Source organism: Thamnophis elegans, chromosome 4, assembly GCF_009769535.1.
Source record: "Thamnophis elegans isolate rThaEle1 chromosome 4, rThaEle1.pri, whole genome shotgun sequence".
Taxonomy (NCBI): Eukaryota; Metazoa; Chordata; class Lepidosauria; order Squamata; family Colubridae; genus Thamnophis; species Thamnophis elegans.
The window spans coordinates 66511294-66526122 of record NC_045544.1 but is presented as its reverse complement, the minus strand read 5'-3'; the positions used below and the strand labels follow the sequence as shown (position 1 = coordinate 66526122).

The 14829-nt window shown below is 39.3% G+C and overlaps 1 protein-coding gene across 1 annotated transcript in view; it reads right to left on the bottom strand.

The window, feature by feature from the left end:
- Positions 1-471: 471 nt before the first annotated feature.
- DISC1 (DISC1 scaffold protein) overlaps positions 472-14829 on the bottom strand; it is a 167036-nt gene continuing 152678 nt past the window's right edge. Inside the window, exons 12-13 of the mRNA XM_032214918.1 lie at positions 13125-13242; positions 472-853 (exon numbers count right to left, since the gene is read on the bottom strand). Of these exons, the coding sequence (XP_032070809.1) occupies positions 678-853; positions 13125-13242 (294 nt within the window). The 3' untranslated portion in view covers positions 472-677. The remainder of the gene's footprint in view (positions 854-13124; positions 13243-14829) is intronic.

Below are 14829 nucleotides of genomic sequence, written 5' to 3'. Positions count from 1 at the left end.
AAGACTAGTATTACAATCCTCCCTTTCAAACTACAATGGTCTTGAGTGGCATCTCAATCAATAACTATGCAGTTGTCACCAACACTTTAAGCTAACAGAGTTTCTCATGGATGCTTTTTTGTGGGCTGTAAACTGCCTGGACTTTTATCTGATTTCATGCATTCATTGTCACTATCCCTCTTGGTAGCTTGTCTTGCTTTCTAATTCTGAAATACCCATCACTTTGAAACGCATTCATGTCCATAAAAATGTTACTCTCCCGGCAATTTTATCCAGATGTCAATGTCTGATAAAATTATACCAGTGCTTGTAACATCCTTGGGTTTTTGTTCTTGCTCCTGTGACTTCTGAATGTAAGGGTTTTCTGATTGCATTTCATGTACAGGAAAAACTAAGCCAAGGGGCTTGTAAACATGTCGTCATTACTCAAATGTCTCTGTAAGGCATCATTAAAATTTACCACTTTTAGGAATGGATGGGTGACTGCTGTTGAAAACTGTTTCTAGAACCTGGCAGCTGAATTGTGCAAGCACCACTATTTCCCTCAGAAGACCTCCAGTTTCTATTCACCATCTCCCCGGCTCCATAATAATGGCTGTCATTAATTTTGCAGAGATAGTGAAAATCCTCGAAGTCTGATAAGATGGCATTCCATTCTTGCAAGGAAGCCTCATGAATTAAAGATCTTCCTTCCGTCTTCCTGTGTGATACTCCTTTAAGCTTTCCTTTCCCAGACGCCAGCTGTCACCAAGGAAATTTGCTGCATCTTCTTCTGCCTCCTTAGTTGACTGAAGCTGCACCAGCATGGCCTGGAGAGTTTCCTTCACCATCTGGATCTCTCTTTGCAGAGACTGTATATGCTTTATTAAGGAATAAATTGAAGGGTAATTGGCAGCTCCTTTCCCCTCTCCCACTTATTTAATAAGTTGTTGTTGTACTCTGCACAACAGATGGGCACTGCTAGCTAATTGCAGCATCAAGTTCATCTAAACTGATTGGATTAAATATTAATACATATTTCACACTAGCTCCCCACCCCACCCCACCCCCGCACAGACACACACCTGTCTTTGTGAGCCTGTAGGCAACCAACAGCCTTATGCAGTGTTTTTGCTTAAGGGGTGTAAAATGAACAGCATTCTAGGGGCATGTATGTGCATATGTAAATGTGAATGGCTGTTGTAACTCCCAAAGTGGTGCGCAAAGAGAGAATTGCAGCCACTATTCAGAGAGAATGATCTGAATCTTCATTTCCCAGTTATATAAATGAATATAAATAACCTGTTTGTCACTGTGCCAGAACTTCAGTTTATAGATGTTAATTTTAACTAACACAAGATTTGGTCTCTGAGTTCACGTTTATTGAATTCTCTCTTTCTTTCATCCATGAATACACTCATATGCAAGTAACATATACTTCTTCCCCTAAGGTTAAATGCAACCCCATATTTTTTATGTAGAGTCAGCAATAAAAACATTCTAAACATGAGGTTCCATTCCATTTGTGAACACATGTGCTTTCACATAAAATTTGTAACATGTAACTTGGCACATTAGCATGTATCCCCAGTTAGGGGTGCTGACTACAGCTTGCAGACTTGGAAATGAGAATCTATTTCCTCTGCAGCCTTATTTCTGCAATTGGATCAATATGTAGGGAATGACTCTCCATAATACTAACCAATTTCCTATGGAACCTAGCAAAAAAAAGAGATTAATTAGAACAGATGAAATGAGAGTATGACTAATTTCTATGTACAGCGAGAAAAATGATACTTTTTAAAAAAGTTATATGCTTTGGTTGAGAACTAAATGTTGAAAATTATTTTAACTTGAAGATAGTTAACATCTTAACATGCAAATAGTTCCTGATGGGCCCCTCTACCTTTTATTTTGCTTCAGATATCTGTTCCATTAGACAAATCTTGCTGATTTTCATCCCCATTCAGCAAATTGCTTCTTTCATGGTGCAAAATAAAGGGATCACCTGGTGTCCCCTCTTCCATCTCTACTCTGGTGTGACTATGTGCATCAAAGGGTTAAAGCTGGAATAACCATAGGCCATTCCTTTTGGGGCCGGCCATGCTCTTTATCTATAGCACTGTCTCCAGTAGCTCTGGAAAGTTCTGTGCCCTTTGATACTGTAGAAATATATTCTATTTTATACCATCTCCATCTTCCCTTAAACATTAACAAAATTGACAATGAACGGAGAATTGTGTCTCCGCTAGATAATTGACAGTCAATCTGAAACTAGGTTAATCTAGGTAATAAAAATAGCAACGGGGGGAAATCCTTTATTCAAACTTCATTGAGCCCCCAAATAAGTCACCCAGACTTAATCCACACATCAAAGAAGAAGGTCTGTAAACTCAAATAGAGTTAATTAAAATCTTCTCCCAGCAGAATTGCACATTCACCAAAATAAGCATCACAGATTACACGTACCTACTCAAACTCCATGACCCACAAAGGACCACCTTTATATAAAAATGTCTGATTTCTGTAACCCTTTTGTAGCTTCCTTTCAGGACTGAATTCTGTGCTCTTTAAATAAACCAACTCCTTTCCATGGAGCATGTTTGGTGTCCTTGAAACACCAGAGCTCAGATCAGGACCCTGAAATGCCTTGTACAATACAGATAAATAGATACATGGATAATGTAAATTCTTTCCTGTTATTCATTTCTCTCTCCTTGAGGGGTCCGGGGGGGTGGGGGGGGTTGGCCTGTCTTATCCTATTTGCCAGTTAAATGTTTTGATGTTTGCTGATGTTTAGCATATAAACATCAAACTATATTTTTGCGAGTTGATCTGAGTGGCGTATGTGCTTTTTCTGATCTGGATATATGGGTTGACTGGAAATGTGCTGGGTACAAAGTACTCTGGAGATTTCCCACAATATTTTCCAACTACCTTAACTAAAAAAAAAAGATATGTGAAGGCAAAAATGTGACTTTAAGAGGTGGAAGGGAAGGAAAATCCCAGGGAATCAGAAGGGAATCATGGGAAATATGTGTAAATATCTTCAATCTGTTTCACATTCCAATTTAAAAAGCATTTTTCATCTTTTGTCTATTAAAGCTTTCTCAAGATTCCCCCCCCTAATTTACATAAATTTGCTGAGTTTTTAAAAGGAATTGTACTGTTCTGTATATGCATGTGTAAAATTTCACTTTTTAATTTTAGAATTCTATGTCATTGTACAAATGAAATTGCAGACAAAAACAAAAATAATAAAACAACAATAAATCCAAAATAATAATAAATTGAAAAACGGAAATAAAAATGAAGATCCATAAAGCATCTAACAAGTTTCAGTGAGAATATGAATATACGTATAGAAAGGTCAGAATGGTTTTCAAAATGTCATTAATTTTAGGCCACCAGAAATATAGAGCTCTATCTTTTCATTTTCCCCACTATTTGGGATACTGTAAACATAACTCACCTTTTGAATCCACATACTTTAAAGTCTTATTTTTTTCTCACCTATGTAAGACTTGGCTGGGTTACATAGAACCATTTTATTTCATAAAAACTCAACATCCACATTTTTTAAAATTTAGTTCAACCTTGTACAAACTTTCATCCAGTGTTTAGAGATTTTCATTTTTCATTGCTGAAGAAATATTGCTCAGATCTTTAAAATGAAAATAAATTGACCCTCAATGAAACCTTCATAATTCTACAGGGGCAGTGAAATCGGTACTGAAGTTCTACAAGGGATTGTCACACATACTACACACTCTTCAGAATAATGCTGTTCCATCTATGTCAGAGATCCATCCTCACCCTGCATTTACACAAGGTCCAAACTATCTGGAGGTAGTTACAGGTTCTGACTTCCTCCTGCTTCAGTTGTCTGCTTTCAAGGAAACAAAGAGTAATAAGTAATAAGCTCCACTGATTGGTTTTGTGGACCACTAAGCAAAGTCACTTCAATGAACTTCCATCCTCCCAATATGACCTTGGTAATTTTCCTCTGATCTAAAGTGACCTTAACTGATCTCCAGAGAAGCAACAAAGGTTGTATCTGGTTATTTCTTAGAAGCGAATACACCAGGAAATCTCAAGTTTATAGGCAAAATTAGGAAGCCAGAAAGCATCCAGGAAGAAGGCAATCCAAAGTAATCAAAAGAGCTACATGCTATGACTGCCCACCAGGCATCAACAAGAGTTGAATTTGATCTGAGAACTCTTTCATTTTTACTTCTGGACCAATTGGAAAAGCAGATAAATGCTTCTGCTCCTTTTCTTTGCTCGCTAAGAGAAAGCAAATAAACAAGGAAGCAATTTACTAAGTAATTACTAACAAAGATTCAGGGAATAGCTGTAGATTGAAAACAGATTCTTTGCAACACAGATTTATAACTCAGATATTCAAACACAGCAATTTCTCTGGTGAAAAAGGTTTAAGTTGATAGTAAATGCACAATTTCAGTATGTAGCACTGAGACTATGCATATGATATTTTTTAGCAGTTTTAGTTAAACAAATATCATATTGTACCAGACAAAAGGACAGGGATAGACATTCTGATTTCCAAAAGCACCTCCCTCCAAATATGTATATTTTGTAGTCTGTTTTAAAAAACAAAATAATAATTCTCCCGAAAAAAAGAAAAAAGGAATCGGTTAGTAATTCTGAACCACTACAGAAAATTACTGGAAGCTTTTTTTTTTAAGCATAGTGAAAAAGGAATCCTTTGTACATGCAGGATTAAACGAGTCAACCCATATTTTAGTGAAACTATTACAAGCACTCAGATTGTCTGGCAAAATCATAACTGCTAATTAAGACCCCAAATAACTGTGAAATTGCAATATAAAATCCATTTAATTTTATTGGGAATGTTAGGACCCTCCCTATCAGGGAAATAACACCTCTCATCAGCTCCTTAGACACCAGAAGTGCATTACCTCAGCTTTTGACTCTTCCAATTAACAATTCAGATTATTTTCATATGCTTTTCAACTGATTAAGAGCCATTGGCTCTTTTGCAGACTTGCTGAACTCTGGTACTTTTATCTAAATATATTGATCAGGCAAAAGGATACATACAAGCTTGCCCTTATACAATCCAACACCAGCTTACTCGGAAGTAAGTCCCATGAAATTCAAGGGATTTATACCAAGTGAGGAAGTCTAAGAGTGCAGTTTAATTTGGTTATTTGCTTTCCCCCTCCCCGTCTGCCAAATGTGAAACCTACTGCTTAATATTTACTTTGAGAAGCTACAATATTAAATAAAAATCCCTAGTGGGCCTGGGTAAATATTCAGTGTTAAGCATTAGTGCTGGCTTCTGGCTTCATCTATGTTGCGTTAGTCAGCTCCTGCTAGCAAGCTGGCTGATTCCAGTATTCAGTGCCATTAAAATGTAGATTGAAAAAACAATGACATCTGGCATTTATTCCTTCTAATAGAAATTTAATTATTAATCAAATCCACAGTGTGTTTAAATATTGGCAGAACTGCTTGCTTGACAGCACCAGGAAGTTGGATCACTCAGAAGGAATCTTTTAATCTCTCTTTTAAGAGATGCAGTTCTACTTCTATCCATTAAACCAATTTTTTCTTAATCAGACTCAGAACTGAGGGCCTATTTTGCCATCTGCAAGAACTGATGCGTCTTAATGTACCCCTTAGGCATGAAAATATATAGGGTTTGTGTATGTTTTGCCACCAGAAATACTGTGTGCATCTTTTGAACTGCCATTGCTAAGAGCTACTTCCAACATGATGTTTGCCAGCTCCTCTGCCCATTTAACTTTCCATGCCAATGAACACTTAATGTGAACATTAGAAGCTGTGGGAGGTGGCACCTTCAAATCAGCTTCCAAGGCCAGACTGCACTTTAAGATACAAACGCCTGCTCATGGAAGTTGATCTTGCTGAATTCAGAATCCTATAATGATGGGGCACGGTTATTAAGTCAAACAAAACTGAAGTACTTTTCAAACTTAACAGCACAAATGCACACAGCTGCTGTGCCATGCCTCCCTCCCACCCCCAAAATAAATTGGAGCCAGCAAGAAATGATGCCATTTTAAATCTTTCTGTCTCTACAGTTGCCCCTCATCTTACATTCAGAATAGGGTCATCCTGTCTTGCATTGATATTTATACAAGTTTAGTGCACAATGTTCTAATAGCTGCAAATTATTATGATTTAATGTAGATTTTTAGAATGGATATGGCATTTTTTTTTATCCAGCTATTGAGTCTTTTCCAAGGGCCTGAGATAGATAGATATATTTAATAATATTCATCACAGAATATAAACTGTTCCAAGTAAAGCTACTTTTTTGAAATTGATTGATTGTAATTTTGCCAATCCTGATAGAGTTCAAGTGGTAATCCAGATGTTTTGGAATTGCACCCACATATCACTGTTGCTTTCTCTTGCAGTAGTGATTCTACTTCTGTTTGCAGGTCTTTGTATATTGTGATTTTCTCCAGTTCTTTCTCTTCTCTTCTGCTGTATCCAGGTACTACCCTATTCACTATCCAGACTTTTTTTTTGTCTTTATTATCAACAAATGCTTTTTTTTTATCAACAACTGCTACCTCTAGAAAGGCAGGTGCTTGTCTGTTTATCTATTCACAACAATGTGAAATCACATTGCCAGTTTTTTAACTGGTGTTGGATTTCATATGCATCAAGCTCTTCCCATATTGCATTGGTGTAGTATATGTAGATATAGTATAAGCAGTCTGGGCTTTGGACATATAGAAATGTGGTCAATGTGCATATTTTGTAAGTGCCATCCAATAGCAATAGCAATAATAGCAATAGCAGTAGACTTATATACCGCTTCATAGGGCTTTCAGCCCTCTCTAAGCGGTTTACAGAGAGTCAGCATATTGCCCCCAACAATCCAGGTCCTCATTTTACCCACCTCGGAAGGATGGAAGGCTGAGTCAACCCTGAGCCGGTGAGATCCAGGGGTGGGTTCCTCCCGGTTCACACCGGTTCGTGCGAATCGGTTCGTCGGTGAACCCGTAAGTAATTAACTTCCGGAACGCCGGTACCACTCCTGGCCCGTCGCTGGGTGCCTGCAGGGTTTTTCTTTTTAAAAAACATCTCTCCAGATGATCTTGAAAACCTGCAAGGTTGCTTTGGAAGGGGACAGATGGGCAGCATTTCCCCCCGCCCCCCGCCCTGGGAGCCTGCAGCCTTAAAGCAAGCCTTTGCGCAGTAAAGAAAATCTCACGAGAGAGAGAAGTTCTTAATTGCTTTTACTGTGAAGTTGCAGAAGCTTCTGACGCTGCAGGCAACCAGAGATGGGGTGGGGGAATGCTGCCTGTCTTCCCCCTCCCAAAGCAACCTCTTCCAAAGCAACTTCTTCCAAAGCAACCTTGCAGGTTTTCAAGATCATCCGGAGAGGCGTTTAAAAAGAAAATCCTGAAAAGGATTTGGAGAGATGGGCAGCTGGTCTTTTTTTTGGGGGGGGGGGGGAATCCCCAGAACCAGGAGCGCAACCCGCCGGTTCCTCTGAGTGCAGCCCATTCCCACTCCCAAGAAGACCGTTTTCTTTTTAAAAACGCCTCTGCAGAGAGGCGTTTTTTAAAAAGAAAATCCTGAAAAGAATTTGGAGAGATGGGCAGCTGGTCTTTTGGAGGGGGAATCCCCAGAACCAGGAGCGCAACCCGCTGGCTCCTCTGAGTGCAGCCCATTCCCCCTCCCAAGAAGACCGTTTTCTTTTTTAAAATGCCTCTGCAGAAGCTTCTCTGCGGAAGCTTCCAAGGCTACAGGCAACCAGGAATGGGGTGGGGGAATGCCTCGCAGGTTTTCAAGATCGTCTGCAGAGGCGTTTTTAAAAAGAAAACGGTCTTCTTGGGAGGGGGAATGGGCTGCACTCAGAGGAGCTGGCAGGTTGCGCTCCTGGTTCTGTGGATTCCCCCCCACCCAAAAAAAAGACCAGCTGCCCATCTCTCCAAATCTTCTGGCTTGTCAGGATTTTCTTTTTAAAAAACGCCTCTCCGGGTGATCTTGAAAACCTGCAAGGTTGCTTTGGAAGGGGACAGATGGGCAGCATTTCCCCCTGCCCCCCTCCCCGGGAGCCTGCAGCCTTAAAGCAAGCCTTTGCGCAGTAAAGAAAATCTCACGAGCGAGAGAAGTTCTTAATTGCTTTTACTGTGAAGCTGCGGAAGCTTCCAAGGCTGCAGGCAACCAGAGATGGGGTGGGGGAATGCTGCCTGTCTTCCTCCTCCCAAAGCAACCTCGCAGATTTTCAAGATCGTGTGCAGAGGCATTTTTAAAAAGAAAGCGGTCTTCTTGGGAGGGGGAATGGGCTACACTCAGAGGAGCCGGCGCTTGGGGCACCCTGAAACAACGCATCCCCGCCGCCTCGTTCTACTCAGCAAGCGGGGACATCCTGTCTGTGCCCACTTCTGCTGCCACCACCTCCGCTCCCAAACGCAACTGTCAGCTGCGAGCAGGTGACTGAAGCTGCTGCTTGCAGTCATTTACGGCTGCAGATAGATTGTGCCTGTAGCGGGAAGCTCTTCGCCCTGTGAGAGCTCCTCTCCAGCACTCCTAGTTTGGTAACATCATCAGTGCTAGAAAGGAGTGGGGTTGGGGGGGGGGGAGGAGGAGAAAGTTAGGACAAAAAAGAAAAAGATAAGGAGAGAGAGGACTGTGGGGTCCTTTGGTGTTCTCTGAACGTGGTAGTTTTTAATTAGTTTAGGGAATTTTTATTTATTTATTGTTTATAGAATGTTTATTACAAGAAATGTTATTCCTTTTTGCAAATGTTTTATTTGTGATGCAATATGTTGCTTTTAAGTGTTCAGACCAGGTTTATGTGTCTCAAAGTGGCTGCTTTTCTATGGGCAGGCCAGGTTTGTTGCAAGGCAGTGTGTTTCACCCTCCTTGTTTAGGTAATTCTGAGGTGGTTGATGGTTCTGTGAGCGCCTGTCCATTATAATTTTCCACATTGCCTTGATGGTTTTTATTCCAGTGACTTTGTGTTTCCTGTTCTTAGGTTTAGGAAAAAAAACTGGTTTCATTGGCAGTCTTTTTTTTGGGGGGGGGGGGATTTTTATTTTTTTGGTGTTTTCCTAGCACTGTCATAGTTTGTGGGTGTGGGTGTGGGTGTGGGTGGGTGTGTAAAGTCCCGCAGTTATCTATGCATTAATAATGATCTAGTAAAATTAATAATATCTAGTAATTAGTAATATCTAGTAATAACATCGTCTTGGCCACTCCCACCAGGTCACATGGGTGGCAAGCCACTCCCATCCGGTCACATGGGCAGCAAGCCACTCCCACAAAGGAGGCCACGCCCACAGAGTAGGTTCGAACAATTTTTGAAACCCACTCCTGGTGCCATCCAATATTTTTTGGTATGGCACCCAGTGTGCTGGGACCACCATAACTGATTTATGTCATAACCTTTCTACAGTATTTTGATTTTTGGATCTGGATATTATGTGATCCTCTCTACTTTTTGTCTTCTATTTCTATCCCCTGGTATTTCCACAACAATTATCAACACTTTCTTCTTTTCAACCATGCATGGTTTGTTTTCTTGAAAATTACTGAACGTAGGCTCATAGCAATGATAAATACTAAGGATGATGAGTCACCTTGAAAGATGCCTCTCCTAATGTTGACAAATGGCACTTTAAAATAATCCTCAATGTCCAATGCTATTTTCATTCCTTACATTACATCTTGATTCAGCAAGTTTTATCCAGGGTGGTTTTCAGAAATTCAGGTTCCCCATTCATGGGATTTTATCTGAATGGCATCTAAATGGCCACTGTGTTACAGTTTTTTTGCAAAGCAGTGTTCACAGTACATTAAAAAAAGTGCCACAAGGGTGTCAGTTCTGTATACAGATTCTACTGAATAAGATGATAGTCGCCATCAGGAACAATACACAATTAGATTGAGTCGTATCCATCTTTCCTCAAATTCAGCTAAGTGCATTTTCTTTCTTAAGAGGTGATTAATATTAGAAATATAAACTGCATAAAGTAAACTGGATAATATAATTTCAGCTATTTTTATATGTTCTGATTACTAATTTCCTTACTAGCAATTTATAGCTTTTTCAATAATAATACAACTATCTTTGTGCTAGATATTTGTAATCCATACAACTTTATAACAGTTGATAGATATTTTCTGTTAGCAATACTCTACTGTAACATTTAACATAATGTATTATAAAACTGTAGTTTGGAAATAACAAAATTTAGAATTTGTATTAACAAGAATTTATCTATTCTTCATTTTTCATATTTAGCATTGCATACAACTAGCATGAAAATGGTTCAGATGAACCTTTATGGGCTCTGTGAAAACCACCATATTTTAAACTGACCTAATTTAGATCAAGCCGGTGAAAAGATTTCACTCAGTTTCAAGAGCACTAGATAAATGATTTTCTGACAGACTCTGAGGAATTGACTGCTCATGAATACATCTGATCCATCTGGTAATTTAGAATTATATTAGATGGCTGATAGAAAAAAATTGAAAACTATTATATGAGTGCAAAGCAATAAGTACAAAAATTTCAGTGTAGTGCAAGTGAAGACAATCTTTGGAAAGCCTCTTGCTACTACAACCAACCCCAAACAAGCCTTTTGCTTGTTCCTGTGAAAAATTCTGATTCATCCCATTCCTTAACAGATAAAATGGAGAGGCTAGTCACTGAGGTACATGGGCCCAGTTAAAAATGGCAGTATAGTGGCTCAGATTAAGACTGGGAATACTCTGGTTAAAGTCTATAGCCGAACCTATGGCACAGGTGCCAGAGGTGGCATGCAGAGCCTTCTCTGCTGGCATGCACGCCATTGCCCCACGTCAGATCTCCATGGTGTTTCTTTTGTGAGCTTCCATTTCCCTGCAAATGATGAAACAGGAGCTCATGAAAGAAAAACATCTTACCTCTTGCCACACTGCTGGTGTTGGGATGCTTTGCCTCCTGCCGGCCAGTGGGTCTTCAGGTCTCTGCTATGCATGCATGCATGTCCATGCATGTGCATGTTCGTGCATGCACATGTTCAGTATGTCTGTGCCTGCACACATCTGCACAATTGCACATTCGCATGAACAAACCTTTCACATTGTGCATGCAAGTGCACAGTTTGGGCACCCGGTGTCTAAAAGTTCACCAGCACTGGTCTATAGTCATAGAAGTTCACCGAGGGACTTTGCTTGTTCTTTGCTCAACCTTCCTCAATGGATTATTTTTGTGGAGCTAAACATGAAAGGAGACCCTTACGTAACTCTTGGAGGAAAGGTGGGAGCTAAATGTAATTACTAATAATTGTTTGTGATGATGCAGATAAAGGAAAGGAGGAGGGAATTAAAGGGCCTGAAGCCAGAGGCAGTGAGCGTAGTGAATATAGAGGCTGAAGCAGAAGGAAAGTTAGATGTCTAAGTACAGAAGGTTTGCTGAGAGAAGTGGAAATGTTACTGGATGAAGCGAGCAAGGCAACAACCAAATTCCAAGGTGCAGTCAATGGTGGGATTTATCCAGTTTGCATGACTTTAGGAGAACCGGTTGTTAACTTTCTGAACCCTTTGGTGAACTGGTTGTTGGAAGAAATCATTAGGGCAGAGAACCGGTTGTTAAATAGTTAACAACACTGGGGCAGCCCTAAGATATTTTTAAAATGGATGGAATTAAAAAATATTTTTGAAGGAAGTTGATGAAAGGCATCCAGCACTTACTAACACAGCTTAAGAAAATTAAAAACCATTATCCTTATGTGGATTATAATACCTGATCATACACAGAAGTAGGAAGTACAAGTGCCTCACTCTACATAGTACATTGTGCTATATAGCATCCTGCCATTTATTTATTTCCTGATGACAATTTATGTAATATTTAGGCTCCAAGGTTGCATTCTCGATACATTTATTAGTTGACTGAAATGTCATCAAGATAGGATTGACTCCTGGTGAATGCATGGACAAATATTCACCACTTCAAGTTGTCCCTAGTTAGTAGTCTCTGGTTATTCCAATGAAAGTCTTACAACCTGTGGAAAAAAGTTAGAATTGGCTGTCTGCCTGTTCCTAGCATAAAACCCTGGTGGGGTAGCATATTAAAGGGGGAGTGGACTGATTAGTATAAATAAATATATAAATATTAAATAGATTTTTTTGCCCTTGCCTAAAATATATTTTTAAATAGATTTTTTTTGTCTTTGAAAAAAATATAAGTAGTATGAAAATTAGGGTAGCAGAGGAAAATAATGACATGACTGATGAGAATCTTTCAGTAAAACTAAACAAAAGGCTTTTTCCCCTCGAATGGCCAATACTTCAAATAAAGAGCCTTTATGAGATGAGCACAGACAATTATGTGATTTACTGGAACTCTGTGCTCAGCATGAGCTAATCTACTTCCCTTTAAAAATATTTTTTTAGATGCATTCTCATGAAACAAGCTTTTTATTTTCCAGTTTCCAAGTCAATGCTGTACCTAGGAATTAGTTACTTTTACTTTGTAGCACTCAAAAGCATATGAATAGATCTGTCTTTAAAAAGTTATTTCTCATCAATCAGATTTAGTAGTTTTTAAACTGTCATTATTTGGCTAGTTTACATTTTCAGGAAACAATACTACAATAGTTACCTTAAGAAAGGTTTACACAAGGCACAGGGTTGACCTTCAAAAATTTTAGCAACAGGTTCTCTGCCTTGTTGCTGGTTGGACATGGACATGGTGGGCGTGACCTAGACAGTCTCCTTCACCACTGGGGGGGGGCATTTTTGCCACTCCGGGCTCCGGAGGCTTTCCCCGAGCCTCTGGGAGAGTGAAAATGGCCTCCCCTGGGCTCTAGAGGCCCTCCAGAGGCCGGCATTCCGGAACTTCCAGGATGAGCATTTTTCACCCTCCCCAAGCCTCTGTGCAGGCCCTGTACTTACCTGGCATTCCAAATGGGCCGCGTGGAGACTCCTGGGAGGGGAGGGGCAGGGTGGGTGGGGCCAGTCAGGGGTGGGATTTGTGGGCGCTCCGAATTGGGCAGATTCTTAGCTAGAGGTTCTCACAAACCTAGGAGAACCTGCAGCAGCCCACCTCTGACAAGGCAAGTTTCAACACAGGAGTTGAATGCAACCCTTTCTGCTGGAGGACATCAAAAAAAGGATATGAACAAGGTTTTCATCATAGCTACGGGCTGCTAGCTGAAGTTGCTCTTCCAAGAATACCAGCTTCTTGCTTATTCTTTCACATTTCTCTCTGAATTCTGTAGAAAGCATATTGAATTCCTGCAAGTACATGAAAATGTACAAAATAAATGGTTGTCATACACTCGATTTTTATTACCATAATTGGTGTTTGATAATATTTCGCTGCTCAGAAACAAATGAAATACTATAGCAACAGATATACCCTCAAATAAATATCAGAAGTGAGATGGCTGGGAACCTTATGTTAAGGACTATTTCAAGAAGATAATCCCTCTCTCTCTCTCTCTCTCTCTCTCTCTCTCTCTCTCTCTCTCTCTCTCTCTCTCTCTCTCTCTCTCTCTCTCTCTCTCTCTCTTTCTCTCATACTTTCAGCTGATTGTGCAAGTCTCTTTGTTGTGCACTGGTTTAATATATAATTGGACCAATGGATTTGTTCCACACTTATCAAGCTGAAATTTATGCAATAGAAGATTAAGCCTTAGTTCTTATTAAGGTGGCAAAGTTCTTTCTAGACTATATGGTTTGGTAATTTAGAAAGTGGTGCTTGATACCCAACTAATGCTGCAAGAAGTATTACTGCAAATTCAATTCCATGGTTGCCACACTAAATTATTATGATAGCTTTGCTCATTGGAACTGTTGAGAGTTAAAGCAATTCCTCCATATGCCTATGGAAACATAATGTAATTTGTGATTTTGGGAATTATGACAAAGTATCAATTTTACAGCAAACAGTGAGATCTTCTTTGTTTTTTCACATTTAATCATTCTCTGCATTATTAACACAAAACAAGTAGGATGTATATAATAGTCCTACAATCTAATTGTTACGGTTTGTTGAATAGTTATTCAAATGTTCAAACTAGATTTGGCATGTGTCCTATCAAGTATTATCACTGACCCCACTTTCTTCCTTATGGTTTTATATTGCTCCTCAAAATAATATGACTGTTTTTCACTCTTCTTTTAGTTAGTCTTCCATTTTAAACATAATAGGAAGGAAGGAAGGAAGGAAGGAAGGAAGGAAGGAAGGAAGGAAGGAAGGAAGGAAGGAAGGAAGGAAATAATCTGATTTTGCAGGAGGCACCAATGTTTAGAAAGAAAGCTTTTGACATTTAGAATCCCTAAAATGGTCCCTATAGAATTTTATTATAATTGTATTTGATTTAATGCTGCCCCATAGAATTCTTTTAGAAGATAGGTTTATATCAGTTGTGTATACTTCATGTGTCTGTGTAGCACAAGCTGTTGAAAACATGGACAATCACACTAAAGAAGAGAAAGAGGTTCTTCATATATTGGTTGTAAATGTTTTAGGAAACTTCTGAATGAAAGACAACAATGAACAACTCATGCCTCAAGCTGTTAAATTATTTCTTCAATATTATAAGGATTCTGCATATTTTGGGGAGTTTAGACAATTTTCAAAATTGGGAAACGTTAATAAAATACCTTTACAACTAGCAAGTTCTATCAACACAGTAAGTGTTGCTCATTTACACATTTATAAGACAACTATCCATGTTTTTTTTAAATACACATTGCCAAATGGATTACTGATTATCAAAAACCATGAACATCTCAGAATCAGTGCTGAAGAAAGCTTGTATATGTTTAGGAATATGATCTATTCACGACTATTACTTGAACTAAATACTGGATGTT